This window comes from Brienomyrus brachyistius, chromosome 6 (assembly GCF_023856365.1).
Source record: "Brienomyrus brachyistius isolate T26 chromosome 6, BBRACH_0.4, whole genome shotgun sequence".
Classification (NCBI taxonomy): domain Eukaryota; kingdom Metazoa; phylum Chordata; class Actinopteri; order Osteoglossiformes; family Mormyridae; genus Brienomyrus; species Brienomyrus brachyistius.
In genome coordinates, this window is record NC_064538.1 from 12,175,236 (window position 1) to 12,192,140 (window position 16,905).

Sequence of the window (16,905 nt, forward strand, 5' to 3'; positions counted from 1 at the left end):
TTCCTGATTACTTTTTTCACTTTACCACTTTCTGCTAGGACACCGTGTCTGTACACCCAGTGACATGAGAGAGATATTCAGTCAAACTTCATAACACAATCAGAACTGTCCTTCTTACCCCTGATAGCTCAGTGAGGGTGGAATTCATCTCCTGGTAACAGCCAGAAGCTGCATTATGGATGTCACTGTAATACCTTTTGCACACAGAGACAACAACAAATAGACATATTTTAAATAAATAAAAACTTTGAAGGATCCTGTAGGACACACAGAAAAATTCTGGCATATTCTCTCACATAAGGACAGAAGCTCCAGATGTACAAGTTTGGATGAACGTGTTCTTAGACTGTTACATTAAGTCAGTTTTTTTCTCAAACCTGTCCTCGGGGACCCTTAGACAGTCTACATTTTTGCTCCCTCCTGGCTCCCTATCGGAGGAAATTGTGGACTGCCTGGCAGGGATCTGGGAGGAAGCGAAAACCTGAACTATCTTGGGGGTCCCTAAGGACCAGGCTGGGAAACATTGCATTAAGTGAACATGACAATCAGGCTGTTCATCCTGATAAACAGTCCTAACTGTGACTCTCCTTCACAGTCTATCGCTCTGTCACTAACCTCAGGTTTCCCTGTCCATCACATATAACTGATCTGATCTCTGTCCCTAACAGCAACATGTAGGTCTCACCTCTCCACTAGCTGTTTGTACCGGGGGATCTCTCTGGCATACAACAGCTTGTTCACTGGGGAGTCCTGCATGAAGCAACAGACATGAAGTTCAACATGACAGTCATCACCATGGACACTGAATATGGACAAATGTGTCAGCTACATGTGACCAGCTGCGTGCAGTTTGGTGGTGGCTGAAAAGACAATAAGTCAGTCAGAGAAGGTAACCCAGAGGGGAGAAATGAGATCCAGAATTGAGATGTGACACAGACCCGGCCCACTTTGTGTTCCGACGTGGTGCACGAGTCGATGAATGTCTGGGCGATGACGGACAGCACCGCGTCCACGCTGTCTGTGACCTGGACATCGAAGATGAACTGAGGGTTCTTCAGGATGTTGACCCAGAAACGCAGGGGCAGACTGAAGGATTTAAAAAAAGAAGCAATATGGATAGACCAGTAGCTGAGGAATCCATCTTCATAAAATAACTAAATAAATGAGGAGGCACTTCTTTACACAGCGTGTAGTTGGAGTATGGAATAGTCTTCTTGTTAGTGTAGCGCAAGATAAAACCCTGGGTTCCTTTAAGTCAGAGCTAGATAAGATTTTAACAACTCTGAGCTATTAGTTAAGTTCTCCCCAAACAAGCTTGATGAGCTGAATGACCTCCACTTGTTTGGAAATTTCTTATGTTCTTATGTTCTAATGACATTCTGCATACACATCGTGGAATCACAAATCTGGCAGTAATGTGCAGTTGGATTCTCATACATAAAAACGGCATCAGCAGATGGGTCAAATTTATATTTTACCAGCAGAAGCTTTGGTAGAACTGACCAATCACAGGTTCAGCTCTTTAAGCAGACCAGTGGCCTGTACTACGAAGAATGGTTACTGGCTTATCGGATTTAAGGTACCCCAGTTTTAATGGACTTCATATTCGTTAACTTACATTTTGTCCAGACTACCTTAAATCCGGCAAGTTACCCTGATAAGCCAGTAACCCCACTTCGTAGTACAGGACCCTGGATCAACCACCAGATTCAATCCGGTGACGCTTACCTGTTCGTCTTCCAGATGTGCACTGTCTCCGGGTCCTCGATGCCATGCTTCTCGGCCATGTCATCCAGGAAATCGAAGAAGAATCTGACGGCGATGGGCGGTGAGCGCTTGGTGCTCAGGATGGCAACGAACACGTCGTCCACAAACTTCTGCAGCGTACCCTGATGACGAGAGAGGAGATGCGCTTCACTTCCAGCCGCATGGCCTCCCCCAAACCCCTTTGGTAAGCAGGCGAGTCGCTCCGCTCAATTCCGCCGCATGACAGTCAGTACAAACAGCCCCAGGGCTTTTGCTGCAAGAAGGCTCAAGCACCTCTCCTTGTCATCAAGCGAATACCAACCGGAGTCTGCAGTGACAGCTAAGGATGCACGTGCAACAGTGGTGCAGATCTGAGGCTGAGTGAAGCAGGCTAGAAAGGGAAGTCGCACCTGAGAGGGAACAAAAATGACAGGCGGAGGTGGGGGAGGGGATGACAGGAGGGGTTCTTCCCAACCTTCATGGAGAGCAGGCGTGTGAGGTAGATCTCGGGAATAGCCTTGGCTCGCTCTCTCTCTCTCATGCTGCTCTTCCGATGCTTGGGAATCTCCGGGTCCTCGCTGGATTTCACCAGATGCCAGAGACGCAGCCCCTCCTCCTCCTCGCCTTCCGGCATCGGGACCTCTGCGGACCACGCAGAGAGACGCATTGAGTGCCACACCGCAGCATGCAGAGCTGTTATACCAAAAGTGTTCAACAGGCCGGTGGGTAATTTCCTGGTGCTTACTCTCTCCTGTCTGGTAGACCTGGTTGACTCCCATAATTCCAGAGTTCTGGGTGCGGGGGATAAGAGCCACCGTAGCCCCGTCTGGCACCTAAGAGGGAGAGTAAGAGAGAGATCAGGTATGGTGTGTCACTGGGTCAGAAGGCAAACGATCACGGGCAGCACACGGCTGACCTTGTAGTGCTGCAGCGTGTTCTGCCTCTTCCAGCGGCCCAGGACCACCGCTGTGACATCATCGTCAGACAGGGTCAGGTGACCCGCCTGTCCAGATCGCCACTCTGCAAATGAACAATATTCTTCCAGCATCAATCATACACTTAAAAAAAATTCAAAAGTTGTCAAAAAAAGTTGTCACAAGGGGGCGCTGGTCATTTAGGCAATCATGACTATGGCCATACCCAGATCCAAGGAGTCGGCTGTAGGTCTCTGGGAAAAGGGCACTCCTTTGTAGATTTGGTCCAGGATCTTGTCCTTGACTTGGGTGATGGTGTCAGCATCCAGGACCTTAACTGGACAGGGCTGGACCTCAGCTCCGTTCTTAATGAGCACTGTCAGCGTCTTTGGCACCATCAGTATGGTGCGGGCAAGCAGGGTGGGGGAAACAGCAGAGGAAGAGGAAAAGGCTACTCAGGATGCTGCGACTGGCTGGGCACGGCATACCTTCCGCTCTGGAGGGGGCTTTTTGGCGCATGGGGGTGTGCATGTTCACATCGTGGCGACACAGACACTGACCATGGAGCAGTAGTCGATGTCCTCTCTCAGCAGGTGACTGTCATTCAGGGTCCGCTTGGCCTTTCCCGTCACCGCGTCCACCGGCCCCTTGTCCACCTGGTACTTGATGGCCCGATAGAGCATGTAGAGCGGCTCTCCTGCCACCTCCTGCGGGCCGGCGACAGAGCAGGACGGCAGAACTGTCACACACATACACACGCATCTGTTCTCCCCGCCTTGCCCTCTGACTCACACCGTCTACCCATTTAGCCAGTTTGTTTTAAATTAGAGACCATTTGCACTATTTCATTATCTAATTCTTGGCTCCGAAGCTTATTGAATTTTAAGGTACTGCTCTGTAATTTCTTTTTGAATGGAGTTATTGAGGCACTGCTAATCTCAAGACACTGAGAAGCTGGAAGGCCATATAATTAGGAAAATCAAACACTAATGGCCCTCTCTCCAGTTTCAGAAGATAAGCCAGTGGTTCTCAGTCGTGTTCCAGGAAAACACCCTGCTAAAGTGGTTTTCATTCCAACCCATACTGCTTTCAACCTGCAACATTCATTATTAGCTTATTAAATGCCATGTGAGCCTGACTAAGGCAGGATTGGAATGAAAATATTGTGGTAGGGGAGCCGCCAGGAACAGGACTGAGAACCGCTGATAAGCACAGATATCAATGTAAACCCACCCTTATATACAACCCTAACTAAAACAAATGATTTCTTTCATTTCGCCCTTGATGATTGATTCACTGACTTTGGGAGGGCCAGTTTGTGACCTGAGTATTCTAACCAGCTGCATCATCAGTTTAACTGTTCAATATTCAGCGCTGAAACCGTATGTGGTTGAGGCAGCAGCAACACGAAGACCAAAACAGACTGCAACCTTCAGAAAGGAGTAGAGGCAGATGGACATCCAGTTGGTGAGCATCTTCTCCACCACCGTCTCAGTCCTTGGGAAAGAGAAACACATACACACATAAACCCAGCCACGCCCCTTTATGTACTATAATGTACCTGCAGAGGGAAACTCGATGGTGTTAAGGACGATATTCGTGTGCATGCATGGCTGCCAGGAGGAAGAGCGTGTGGTTGGGATTCACACGGCAGCGCCCAGGTCCCGCGGCCTCATACCTGCGCAGCATCAGCTTCGGGTTCTTGGCCACATACTGCTCCACGAGGTCGCTGAGCAGCGTCTTCATGACATCGGTGAAGTACTCCAGCTTGTCGTGCAGAGCCATGGTGAGCAGCGACGCCACGTAGCCCCGGTCTCTCTGCGAGAAGTTCTGCTGAGCCTCCAGAGTGTGGATGAACTGGGGAAGCAGGGAGAGGCAGACGGTCTTAGTGAGGGAGCAAACGAAGGTGACAGCCCGCCTTTGTAAAAGGAAGTACTGTCCTGGGACGAGCCTCGACGTGGAACCCAGCCTGCGAGGAGGGAGCCTACCCGAATGAGGAAAACGCGATTGTTCAGCAGGTTGTTGAGATGCCCCAGGCCCTGCTCCACAGTCAGCCTGCGGGTCTCCGGAAGGTCCAGGTTCTGGCTCAACGGCGCCCCCCTCTGGCCGGGAAAGAAAATCCGCTCCGCGTAGGTGCGATAGTCCAAGAATGGGATCCCCAGGCCTCCGACATCGCTGCTGAGATCCATCATCTCCGTCATGAGGTCTGAGGGAGACAGGAAGGACGGCCTCAGAGGGAAACGTCTGCCTATCCTTAAAATAAGAAGCCAAACCTACCTCAAACCTAATGCGTAAGGCTTAAATATCTCACTAGCCTAAGGTCTGTGCCTTTAATAATGAGGGGATATTCTGGGCTATGTGGATTGGGACCAAAACTGGCGAAACACAGTGAAGTTATAGGCATGAGACATTTTAATATTATGAAATTATTTTGGAACAGATAAGCACCTGCTCCATTAACAACAATAAAGAGTCTTTCATGTGTCCCTCTTGCATATCAGAGCCAGCAAATAAACAGATGAGGCTTTATCTGCCTGGCCTTTTGTGGACACGCCAGCTTGAGCCCAGGAGGTCATAATGAGCCCCATAACTCCCCTCAGTGCTCTCATGTCGATCCTCAGAAGCACAGACCTGTGAACTCTTTTCTGCACTGGTCTCCCACGTTGATCTCCAAGGTCTCCAGCTGAACTAGCACCTTCTTGTAGTCCCGCAATGCCTGCTTGCTCTTCCTCCTGCATGCGGAACAGGAGTACTTTCAAAAATGCAGTCACTGGACAGGCGCAAACGGAGGATATATATGAGGTTATATATGTGAATTGGATTTGCTTTTGTTTATGGATTCCTCAGCCTCTGCACAACATCTGCAACAATACTGATAATAAAAATGACATACATTTATATATTACACAGTAGTGAAGTCCATAAGGCTGTGTGGTCTGCTTTGTTCTGGCCTTGTCCAAGCTACCACTTTCACCGGACTGGTTCAACCAAGGAGGTCTCTCTGCTGCAGTGTTTGGTTCTCTGTGTAAATGGGAACGCGCTCGTACACACCTGTACATGAAGATGATGACTAGCACAACCAGCACCACCACCGCAGCCCCCGCAGCTAAGCCCACCTGGGCTGCCATGGGCATGGGTACAACATCACCGCTGTCGTAGTGCACCATGCCCAGCTCGAATTCCAGCTTGCCCATCACCACCTGCAACAGTAGGGGGCGCCCTGTATTTGTAACTGCAGCTTAGACCATTTTAGTGATCAAGAGCAGCTTGACACATGTTGGGCAAGGCCTACAAAGACGAATAACAGGTCGCAATAGCATACAACACATGGCAATACAGTGCGCATGTGGTCCTTGACTTGTGATAGGTTCATCAGAAAATAAACTCATCGTAGGTAAAAAATATCGTAAGTCAAATCTGAATACAGGTAAATAACTACTGTTACTGAACAAGTCAATAATTACTGTAAGTGACTATCAGTAAAAGGAGAAGTATTTTTCATTTGGTTGAATACAGAAAAGAAATCAGTATGGTACGTTGTTAAACACTGCATTAGATGTTTACATTCGCGATGGCTACAGAGACTGGAAGTGTGGCTGTTGCCATCAGCCGGCATCAGCACAAAGTCTCATACGGCGTATCGCAGGCCGAGGAACAGACTGGAATTCAAAGCTGATTACTAAATGTGCATCACTATCGCACAATCATGGAGTCAAAATATCATAAGCCGAACTCTCGTAAAGCAAGGAGCATCTATATAAATATTATGGTACTGTAGTTCTTAGTAAATCATAGCTGAAGAATATATACCGATTCCATTTGTGATGTGTGCCTTGGAAGTTTACTGGCAATTTATTTCAGTAATATTACCTTATAACCTTATTTGAAGTAGACAAGCAGTCCTTTATACCTTTTCTAAGCTTTTTTTATTTTCCTTTTTTGCCTTTGGGTAATAGGGTTATATTTAAGGTCAGGGTTAGGATACACTGTACGGCACCTACCTGTTTGTGAAAATGCAGCAGATTAAATGAAAACTAAGTGACCCAGACATTTGCTGCAGGCGATTTTGTGTGTGTGTGTGTGTGTGTGTGTGTGTGTGTGTGTGTGTGTGTGTGTCCGTTTCCTCGGTGTACTGGTGCACTTACTCGGAGGCTGGGAGATTCTTCGGAGCTGTCTAGGCTGCGTGGCTGGTTCTCAGGAGGCTCGCAGTACAGATGGGTGCTGTCCAGCGTCTTAACGTCACACTTACCGAGCCCCACCCAGGCTACCACCTCCTCCCGGGTCATTGCCAAGGTCAGACCCTCCCCCTGTGGGTTATATTCATGGCCTGAGACAGGCAGGAGTTTGACGTGGTGTGCAGCAGGAACAAGCCAATGTGTGGATGCGCGTGCGTATGTGTGGATGCGCGTGCGTATGTGTGGATGCGCGTGCGTATGTGTGGATGCGCGTGCGTATGTGTGGATGCGCGTGCGTATGTGTGGATGCGCGTGCGTATGTGTGCACATACTGCTCACCTCCACTGCGATGACCCCCCCAGGCTTGAAATGGTACAGCTGCTCCGGGGCGTCGTGGTTGAGGCGGCGCAGAACCGGATCCGGGTGGTACTTGAACGGCTTCCCCACAATGCTGGCGAACTCCACCTTCACGTTGTCCAGCTCAAACCACACCCCAGTGACCCTGAGCCCCCTGGGGATGGCAGGGGTGAAGCAGGTCATCTGATCAGGGGAGACATCAGTACAGGCTTCCCGTATCTGGAAGAGAGCAAAACATGGACTTCTGTTTGTGCTGATCTCACCGTGGGACAAATGAGGGAGTTACATCTAGCAGAGAGGAACGCACAGCCTGCCAGACAAGTTCCAGAGGCCCTTTCACTCATTGTGACGTCTGTAACTTGATCGGCAGCTCATATTACACATGACCAGGTCAGGCTCAACCAGACCATTACTCAGCCCCCAGAGCCCTGGCTCACCTTGGAAACGCTGCCGCTGGCATCGCGGTAAGCCCGCGCAGTCAGCAGGCTGAACTGCCGCCTTTGCGCGCTCCAGTCGTCGCCCGGCTCCACGCCTACAGACATCAATGGCTTCTGAACCACGTCCAGACTCTTCCCTTTCACTCTGATGACACGCCCACCACTGTGAAGCCACAGTCACATGGGCAATGAAAAGGTGTCGACAGGATAATTATCCACGGTTCAGTGCAGAAATAAAAAGGCAGTACACCCACAATATGCACAAATAATATAAAATTATGCTCTTATACATTAATTAACCATAAACTAAGTCTTAGTTACATACTGATCTCAGGCATGATCATGAATAATGAATGAATCATGACTGACAATTTCTCTCTTGAAGTTATTATATTTGTTATTTCTAAAAATCTTTATGAACTACTAAAGGAGCAAATGAATAACAAGTGAAATACCGATCTCCTGTTTGTCCATTATTAATGAACTGTGACGCATCTTTTACTTCAATATTCTATATTTGTTCATGATTAGTAATTTAGTAGTAACTGTACTCAAATAAACTGTTACCAAAGTATCTATTTCAGTCTACAGTAAAACCTTGGATTGCGAGTAACTTGGTCTGCGAGTGTTTTGCAAGACAAGCACAATCATCTCCCATGCTCGGTCTCAGTCGGCATACCTCACTCGTATAGTTAAAATTTAGTAGAAAAGCAACACCCGAATAAGGGCGTAGCAGTGTGAGCAATGAATCTGTTTAAGGACAATGCAATGTCACATTTCTGTGAAATCGAAAAAGAGACAAAAGCAGCTGTCATTGGATAGGTTCCTTGTTAAAGTCATCAACAGATAGCAGTGAGCCAACAGATAGCAGCAATTCCGTTAGTTATAGTGAGTGTCGTCCTGCAAAATAACCCTCCTCTTCTCCTCTCTCTCGTCTCCCTCACACCATCCATGATTCTTTTCAAAGTGCAGCTTAATTTGCTTTATGTATTTTTACTTTATATTTTGTATTAATCATTTTTATATGAATATTTTTGGGTTGTGGAACGAATCATCTGAGGTTCCATTATTTCTTATGGGAAAATTCACTTTGATATACGAGTGCTTTGGATTACAAGCACGTTTCCGGAACGAATTATACTCGCAAACCAAGGTACAACTGTATTTCTACTGTGGATATCCATTAACTATGGACAGACATAACTGCACATTAGTTTAATGGTTTGTTTTTTGATTCACTTCCTGACATCATGTCAGAACTACCTGAAAAGTTCTCCCATTTTTGTGCCATTTGTGATATGGCAAACTGGACTGCAGTAGCAGATCACTCGTATAAAACATTTAAAACAACCATTTATGTACGTATGGAGCAAGACGTGTGCTCTGGGCTCTCACCCGTAGAAGCTTTCCACAGGGGTCGCATCTGTAATGATGGGATCGGCCATGTAGCGGAAGGGTGGGTGTCGCAGAATCCTTTCCGCTTTGCCGAAGAGCAGCCTGACCTCTAGTTCCGCAGTGTGATTCACAGGGTTGGTGCGACACACCACCTGGGTGTCATTCACCTCCTCCACTCTGGAAAGCGTCAGGACACGGTGAGCCGTGGAGAAGGCCGCGGCAGTATCGATGGAGCACTTCAGCGGACACGCGACACCTACATGTAGCAGGGATGGAGGCCAACGTAGGCTGCCAGGTCACTCCTCTGTCCCGTCAGCAGCTGAGAGCCCTGCACCGTGAGGGTCGTCCCGCCAGACACGGGACCCTTGTTTGGAAATATCCCATGGAGCTTCGGGTCCTGGCACACGGGACGCACACATTACCACACACGCCTCAACATGGCGTACAGAGGCGGAACGAAGGAAGTCGCAGCCGAGGCCTTGTGCACACAGGACTCAGGAAAATCCTGACAGCTCAGCGTGTCCCTCTTAGGCTGGACAGCCAAAGGCTCACATTCACACACACTGACGACACAGAGCTCCCTATGGTCAGGGTCTTGACACAGGAATCCTTACAAACCTCATGCCCCTTCTCAGGCCTTCTCTGCTGCCACCCTCACTGTCTGTGTGTTTACCTGGTATGTAAAGATCTGCTCGGAGTTCCCAGGCTCTGACTCTCCTACTGAGACCATCACAGGCCCCTCAGTCTCCTGCTGACTGGGCTGTAGTTCACACACAATCCTGAAACACACACACACACACGTTTCAGAGTGTGGACATAGGGGGCAGCACTGGGATAAAGTAGAGGCCTATGAAGATCTAAAGCGCTACAAACAACAGGACCCCATTCAGTCCCATCTGCCAGCCCTGATATTTAAACGTTGAGTTCTAGCGCCGAGGGGAATTAACGCTGTACCTCCCCTACACAGGCAGGAGGTTTTTCTAAACGCTCACCACCCTTTCTGTGAAGAAACGCTGCCTTTGTTCTCATATAAACTGTTATACAACTGCTTTCTATTTCTCTCCTCTTCTTGAATAAGCACTAATATGAAAGGAGTCCTCAGAGTTGACCTTATATATTCTCCCCAGAACAGTGCGCACTTGGCTCTCGTTTCCCCTTGGCTGCCTTTGTTTGACACTAAAGAGATTTAGTGCTTTTAACCTACAGTGGGGAAGGCTGGCTGTTTAGCCCGAGTCATTCAGAGTCCGTTCCCTTCCAGCACTGATTTGCATCTCTGATTTGCATATGAGAAGCTCAATGTACTCCCAAATCCACTCACAATGCCCCCAACGACATTGCCTTAGATAGGGACCTAAAACAATTTGTATATAAGCAGGCCTGTGACTCTACAATGGGCCAGAAAAGTCAGACGAAAAGGCAGCCACAGGGAGAGCTGCTGAGTGCCACGGCAGATTTCACGGTGCCACTTACCTGGTTGATATAACGTAGGTCTGAGGCTGCGGGAGACAGTGCACGCCAGCCACTGTCACCCTGCCCTGGATGTCCTGAAAGCGCTGGCCCAGGTTGGACCCCCAGATAGTAACCAGGATACCCCCCTCCAAGGGGCCAGTATGAGGTTGGATCTTAACAGATACCGAAGGAGAAACAGCAGAGAGGAGCTAAAGCCAGGCATCACCCAAGACCTGCCTGGTGTTTGGAGCAGAAACGCTCCATCTGCAACTCATTTCTTGGCCGGATGACACTGTAGCGGAACCTGGGAGGGTACCTCCTTAATAATGGGTGGGGGGCAGGTCATCTCCGGGCCGCCGGGGCAGGAACCGCGGTATGCGCACCAGGGCGTGTCTCCTCCGCACCACACGCAGTCGTAACGCGTCGGCACGGCCAAGCACTGGCTGCAGTCGGCCTGGCCCACCGAGCAGTCATACAGCCGCACTGCAGCCACAGAAATCAGCCAATCATTTGAGAGAACGACCTTCACGCGTTCACATGCCACTCACGTCACAGTCCATGTGCGGGCGGGGCACTTACGGCGCAGGTTGGGTGTGGAGTCAATGCGCTGGGCGGAGCCCCGCCGCAGGTAGACGGGGGCGGAATACTCCATCTGCTGCACCCAGTACTGGAACTGAAGAGAAGCACATGGCTCTCAGCACGCTGTGAGCTGCCAGGGAGGCGCCCCGCCCCCCCCGGTCTGCGCGATGGATGGAGGCGGTGTACCTGGTGAGGAGTGCAGGTGATGATGTGGCTCTGTGCGTCCTCCCCTTCCTGCAAAGTGGCAGAAAGGACCACGGCCTTGCCCTCGATATCCACCACGCAGGTGTACTCCTCGCCAGCCTGCACACACAGCGAACATGAAGGGTCTGCTCCCAGATCCCACTGGGGGGGGGGGTTGCCACGTCACCGCAGGGTGATTACCGCAAAAAGGCCCAGGTTCCTTGCCCGGAGAACCAGCTGCACGTCCAGCCGGACTGGGATCAGCGGGGGGCTCCTCAGCTCCCACACACGGGGGCAGGCGTCCGGGCCGCGGGGCTCCAGCTGCTGGGCCTGCCATGGTGGGGGTTGGGGGATGGAGTAAGGAAGTGCTAGGAGTCAAGGGGATTGCTTGTGTGTGTGTGCGTGTGTGGGTCCTGAATACCCCCACTCTGAAAGAACAGTGCATCGTTTTTAAAAAAAGTTCCACATACAAAGGCCTGATTCTGGGACAGGGCTGCTTTACTCGCTGATTTACTGGAGAAGCAGGAAGTGTTTACAGTTTTTATTTGGCTCAGTAAGTGGAGACTCAAATCTGGATACCAACGTTTGCCCCCCCCACTCCAGAAGCAGTGTTGGTCAGGGGCATTCCTGCAAAGTCATAAAGCCACCCAACAAAAACACAGCATTCAAACCCCACCCGTCTTCTCCCGTTTTTAAACAGGCTCCTGCTCCCATAACAGCAGACACACCAGAACTTTGCCACTGTGCCATAAATTCATCCAGCTGCATATTTGATTTGTTATCCCAGTTCAGCGCTCCCGTTGCCATGGAAACCAGAGGCACAGAAGGCAGCGGGACAATGAGCCGGAAGAATTACGGGTCGCTTATTTAACCCTGCCTAGCCTCGCGATCACCGGCCGGGTCTCAGTCAGTGGTGGACCCCCAATCCCCCTGAGGCCGTCGCTCAGGAAACCGCCCCCTATGTGCACACTGGCTCCGATAAATATTGGGACAGGATGGGAAAGCTCCAGTGGGACAGTGGTGGGGGCTGGGATGGAGGCAAAGCCGACGTGAAGGTGAGAAGTGCCTGAACAGAAGAGGTCGTTCTTAATTAAACATACGTACGACCGAACAGAGGCAGAGCCAAAGAAAACGAACCAGCAAAACGTCAACAGCAGAGTAAAGCTAGAAGCCAAAAGTACTGAAAATCATTTACAAATGAACCTGACAAATGATCGATTACACAAGCTGCTGAATAGGTTTGACACAGAAAGTAATAAGTGCTCTGCGTAAACTGCCGAAAGGGCACCGCTGCCTGCCCCTCCATCTGCGTGCAGACCCGCCAGCCGTGCGCCCTGTGTACACACGCGAGGTGCCGCTCTGTTCGACCCCCCCCATCAATCACTGCCAAACCCCAGGCTTTACATGCGAGTGGCCCTGTGTCAGACCCTATTTTACAGGTGCATTACAGAGCAGACGGAATTAGTGAGCAGAGTAGAAGGGAGCCGGGGCTGAATGGGGGCCCTGGGCATAACCACACCCGCGGGGCATCCGGCATCCGTGCCGATTGTTCTGCCTCTCCGCCTCCGCCACCTTCAGCTGTGCCCCCTCAGGTCGAACTCACGGCAGTTCTGGGGTGCTGTTATAAATGTGTCGGGGCAGCCTTACCAGCGCGCTGTGGATGACGTGCTGCTCGGTGCAGTGCATGGTGTGACTGCACAGCTGGTCCAGGGCACACCAGTGACACGACCACCTGCTGCCCACGCAGGCCATGCAGCTGGAGCACAAGCGAGACGCAGGAGATTAGACAGGGGCAGGCTTCACCGAGATCTTAGATATCTACGATGGAGACCAGCCCGAAATCCTGAGAGGCAGCCCTGCCTGTGTGTGTCAGTGTGTGTGTGTGTGTGTGTGTGTGTGTAGGTTTGCATAGATCACATTTGAGGACCAAATTGTCCCCAAAGTGTAGTAAAACCTGAAATTTCCCTACTTTTGGGGACATCTTTTGAGGTCCCCATCTGGATAACCTCAGTTTCATAAAAATCTGTGAATGTAATCAAAAAAGTAAAAGTGCCAAAAGTCTTGTATTTGGGTTGGTTACGTATGGTTAAGGTTAGGGATGGGTAGAGGTTAAGGGTGTCGTGATTGGGATTAGGGCTTTTCCCTTAGAAATGAATGGATGATCCCCATTTAGATAGGTAGATCAACTTTGTGTTTGTGTGTGAGTGTATATGTGTGTGTGTGTGTGTGTGTGTGTGTGTGTGTGTGTGTGTGTGTGTGTGTGTGGGGCGGCTGCCAGCTCACGGGGATGTGCTGTTGAGTGCCCCAATGGCTCTGCAGTCGTAGAAGATGATGGTGGTGTAGGCAATGGTCACCTCCCCAAACATCAGGGAGACCTGCAGAGACACATGATCTACGGGGGGGGGGGGGGGGGGGTGGCATACCGTGAGAGGCCTGTGATTCAGGGAGCCCGTTTCCAAAAGTCTGACACAACCTCAAGCCACATGAGAGTCCACAGCTCTGCCGGCGACACAGAGGTGCACAGAATCTCCCAAGAACAGGGATACAAAACAAAACTAATAACCAGATTTCTCAACCTCTCTAAACAGCATTTCTGGGCCATTTTTCACACTTGTTAATGAACAGCAGCTAATGCTTATAAAGTCACCGCAAACCTTAGGCTTAAGTCTGGCACTAATGAGACGGTTTAAAATGTGTCATAACTAAAAGGTTTATAACTGGCAAATAAAATAGAAAAGGCATGTTGTTTTCTCCAATGTGTGTGAACAGATTCCTACCCTTTATCCCACACCCATATTAACACACCCATGTAACTAAGACAACTAAGTGTTAACCACATGTTAAATTTAACAACCATTTTTTTTTTTAAAACAAAAATGACATCCTGAAGTCTTAAATTTAAAATCGAAGTGAAGAGGCTACTATGCAAAAAACAGACAAGCCCAGGTAGAAATGTTTCATGTTACAGTACATGACAAGAGAAACTCACCACTACCAGCTGGGCTGGGAGGGAGGAGCTTAGGCAGGGGTGACTGACACATGATGCTGGTCGCCGTGACAACAGCGGGCTGAATATGGATGTTACCAAACGAACAAGAGAGAGTCTCCTCCTCTGATAAAGAGGGCAGCTGTGCTACGCTCAGGGAAACCTGGAAGAGCAAAAAAAATCGTTTGCAGAAACTCCCAAATTTCGGCGTGCAGCCTGTTATCAACAAATACACTTTGAACTAAAAATCATTCTTCTCTCCATATTTCAAGTGTTTTTTTTTCCCCTCTATAATTTTCTTAAAATATGATGCTTGAGCATAAACAAATAATAAAAAAAAAAAACTCCAAACCTCGAGGCAAGATAGCGATACACATCAAAAAGGCGCGGAGACATAATGATCAACCTTCCGCCCGCAGACAATTCCCAAATGAGAGTTTGTGTTTCCATGAGGAAAGATTGATATGCAAATTACTACCATTATTCATTCATTTTGCAAACTCCCACCTCATCCAGAGTGACATGCGTGGGGCCGTGGAGCAGGAGACACATGAAAGCGGAGTCAATAACACCACTTATACAGGAGCCGCCCCCACCGGAACAGGGTGGGCCGAGATAAAATACCCCGATAAAGCGTGAACTGCTGTACGTACGTTGACTTGCTCCTCCCGGCTGTGCACGTGCGGATGAACGCTCTCCACAGAGACGCACTTGCTGCTCTCATGGTAGCTCCAGAGCCAGTGGTTGGGCCGCTTGTGACGAGAGCACTCCATCCGGCGGGAGCATCTGTTGGGAGAGCGCCCCACACAGGCCAGTTCAGGTACGGCAGGGGATGATGTTGGTGACAAAGGGAAAGGGAGGGGTGAGTAGTACCTGCCCTCCAGCACACACCAGCCGCAGTAGGGGTCCCGAGCGGAAAGGCAGGAGTCGCATTCTAAGTGACGGCTGCACAGGGACACCGGGAGCCTGGTCACCTGGAGAGGGACGCCAGGGCTCATTTCCGATCTCATTTTTGATCTGCAGATCTGTGGCCAAACAGGAGGGATGATGTGGCACATGCTCACCTTGCTCTCCGTCAGGACGTAGATGCTCTGGCCCGCCGTATCCAGAAGCAGGTCTGGGTTTATGGGGCTGTCCTTGTCCACGAGCACAGTCTCGTACAGATCGCCAGAACCGTTGTGGTGCAGAAACACCTACGGGGATGAGGGGTAAATACACATCACCTGACGACATCTAGATCAGCGTTTCTCAGTCCAGTCCTCGAGGACCCCCAAATGGTCCATGTTTTTGCACCCTCTCAGCTCCCAGTAAGGAGCAAGAATGTGGACTGTCTGACAGGGAGCCAGGGGGGAGCAAAAACTTGGGTCGGCTGGGGGGGTGTTCCCCAGAGGATTGGGTTAAGAAACACTGACCTATGGAAATCATCCTCCAGCATAATGAACCCACATGGACAATCAAATTGGAAACCAGTTTGTGTGTGTGAAGCAGAATGTGGGGAGTGTGAGAGGCAGATTCAGCCTGTAGCCAAAGCGGTGAGTGTTTGACGGGGGGGGGGGGGGGCCTGGTACAAGAAGTCCATGAGGCCTTGGGCAAGATAAGGACTTGCTGGCATCGAGTCTCCTCACTGAAGGGGGGGCAGTGTTATCCGAATTCTGGGCTCACAGCCCGACCAGTTTGCAGAGCACCGTGGCCCCTGGGCACGCTCGCAACATGCTTGGCATCAACGGCCAAAATGCAGCAATCTGAAGGCCCCTCAAGACCCCTCGAGGCCCCCCGGAGCGTTCAGAAGAGTGCCGGAGCCATCAGCCGCGGCCCACGGGACACGGAGTCCTGGCAAAGGCAGCCACTTAGAGAGGACTCAGAAAAACATTCACGGCCCATCACAATAAAAGTGTGTGCTGTCACCGCAGAAAACTCTTTTCAGTAATTACACTCAAATCACTCCGTCACCACACCTCACTGACTCTCTGCGAAATATTTCACATGACCAGTGTGTGGAGGTATCGCTCGCCCTGCTTGAATTTCCCCCACTAAGCACTTCACTATATTTTTCCCGGCATTACAAAGGGCCCCTTTGTTGACTGTATCAAACGTCAGAGCAAAACAAGGTCCTGTTACAAAAGGTCACCCAACGAGTCCATAAAGAACATCGTGAGATAAAAGGGAGGAAGGCGGGCTGAGGATTTACAGGGCGGCGAAGAGGGACACCCACACTCAGACGCGTTCACAGTCAACGTCTGATACCCAGTGGCCTTCACTGCACGGGGGAGGTGCCCCGTAACTATTTATATGCCGTGATTCTCAGAGGGGGGCTAACTTTGGACATGGGCATACCTTACTCAGAGTCCCCTTCTTGTCCCCCAGCAGCACTACGGTGTGGTCAGCCTCGGTGGCAGCCGCCACGGCTGTCAGCAAGGTACCAGAGGTGAGGGAGGCGTCGGCCTGGAGGGGCACGGCGCTGGCGATGGGGCTGGGGGTGTGCTCTCCGCCGCATGGGTACTTCTGCAGGGAGTCCTGCCAGGGGGAAAGAGACACGTCTGCGCTGGAGGGCGGAACGGCAAATGCGCACGCGGAGCCGGGCCTGTGCCGATGCCCCGATCCCGCCGTGACGCGCCCATTACACCTGTCCACATGGATCGGCGGCGGCAGACGGGGGAACACAGACTGCGGGGCGTCCATGAACA

General features: G+C 50.4%; 1 protein-coding gene across 5 annotated transcripts in view; it reads right to left on the minus strand.

The window, feature by feature from the left end:
- plxnb3 (plexin B3) overlaps window positions 1–16,905 on the minus strand; it is a 44,070-nt gene that overhangs the window by 4,494 nt on the left and 22,671 nt on the right. For all 5 annotated transcript variants that reach the window (XM_049017059.1, XM_049017063.1, XM_049017061.1 and 2 more), the window contains exons 3-34: window positions 16,556–16,735; window positions 15,286–15,414; window positions 15,095–15,195; window positions 14,875–15,007; window positions 14,225–14,384; window positions 13,519–13,627; window positions 12,883–12,991; window positions 11,437–11,565; window positions 11,239–11,355; window positions 11,053–11,146; window positions 10,790–10,956; window positions 10,495–10,646; window positions 9,698–9,803; window positions 9,285–9,421; window positions 9,025–9,201; window positions 7,630–7,792; window positions 7,175–7,411; window positions 6,806–6,967; window positions 5,712–5,860; window positions 5,292–5,392; window positions 4,649–4,866; window positions 4,339–4,517; window positions 4,091–4,157; window positions 3,221–3,367; window positions 2,887–3,046; window positions 2,663–2,766; window positions 2,492–2,579; window positions 2,222–2,388; window positions 1,729–1,889; window positions 939–1,086; window positions 686–750; window positions 119–194 (exon numbers count right to left, since the gene is read on the minus strand). In XM_049017059.1, the coding sequence (XP_048873016.1) occupies window positions 119–194; window positions 686–750; window positions 939–1,086; window positions 1,729–1,889; window positions 2,222–2,388; window positions 2,492–2,579; window positions 2,663–2,766; window positions 2,887–3,046; window positions 3,221–3,367; window positions 4,091–4,157; window positions 4,339–4,517; window positions 4,649–4,866; window positions 5,292–5,392; window positions 5,712–5,860; window positions 6,806–6,967; window positions 7,175–7,411; window positions 7,630–7,792; window positions 9,025–9,201; window positions 9,285–9,421; window positions 9,698–9,803; window positions 10,495–10,646; window positions 10,790–10,956; window positions 11,053–11,146; window positions 11,239–11,355; window positions 11,437–11,565; window positions 12,883–12,991; window positions 13,519–13,627; window positions 14,225–14,384; window positions 14,875–15,007; window positions 15,095–15,195; window positions 15,286–15,414; window positions 16,556–16,735 (4,392 nt within the window). The remainder of the gene's footprint in view (window positions 1–118; window positions 195–685; window positions 751–938; window positions 1,087–1,728; window positions 1,890–2,221; window positions 2,389–2,491; window positions 2,580–2,662; window positions 2,767–2,886; window positions 3,047–3,220; window positions 3,368–4,090; window positions 4,158–4,338; window positions 4,518–4,648; window positions 4,867–5,291; window positions 5,393–5,711; window positions 5,861–6,805; window positions 6,968–7,174; window positions 7,412–7,629; window positions 7,793–9,024; window positions 9,202–9,284; window positions 9,422–9,697; window positions 9,804–10,494; window positions 10,647–10,789; window positions 10,957–11,052; window positions 11,147–11,238; window positions 11,356–11,436; window positions 11,566–12,882; window positions 12,992–13,518; window positions 13,628–14,224; window positions 14,385–14,874; window positions 15,008–15,094; window positions 15,196–15,285; window positions 15,415–16,555; window positions 16,736–16,905) is intronic.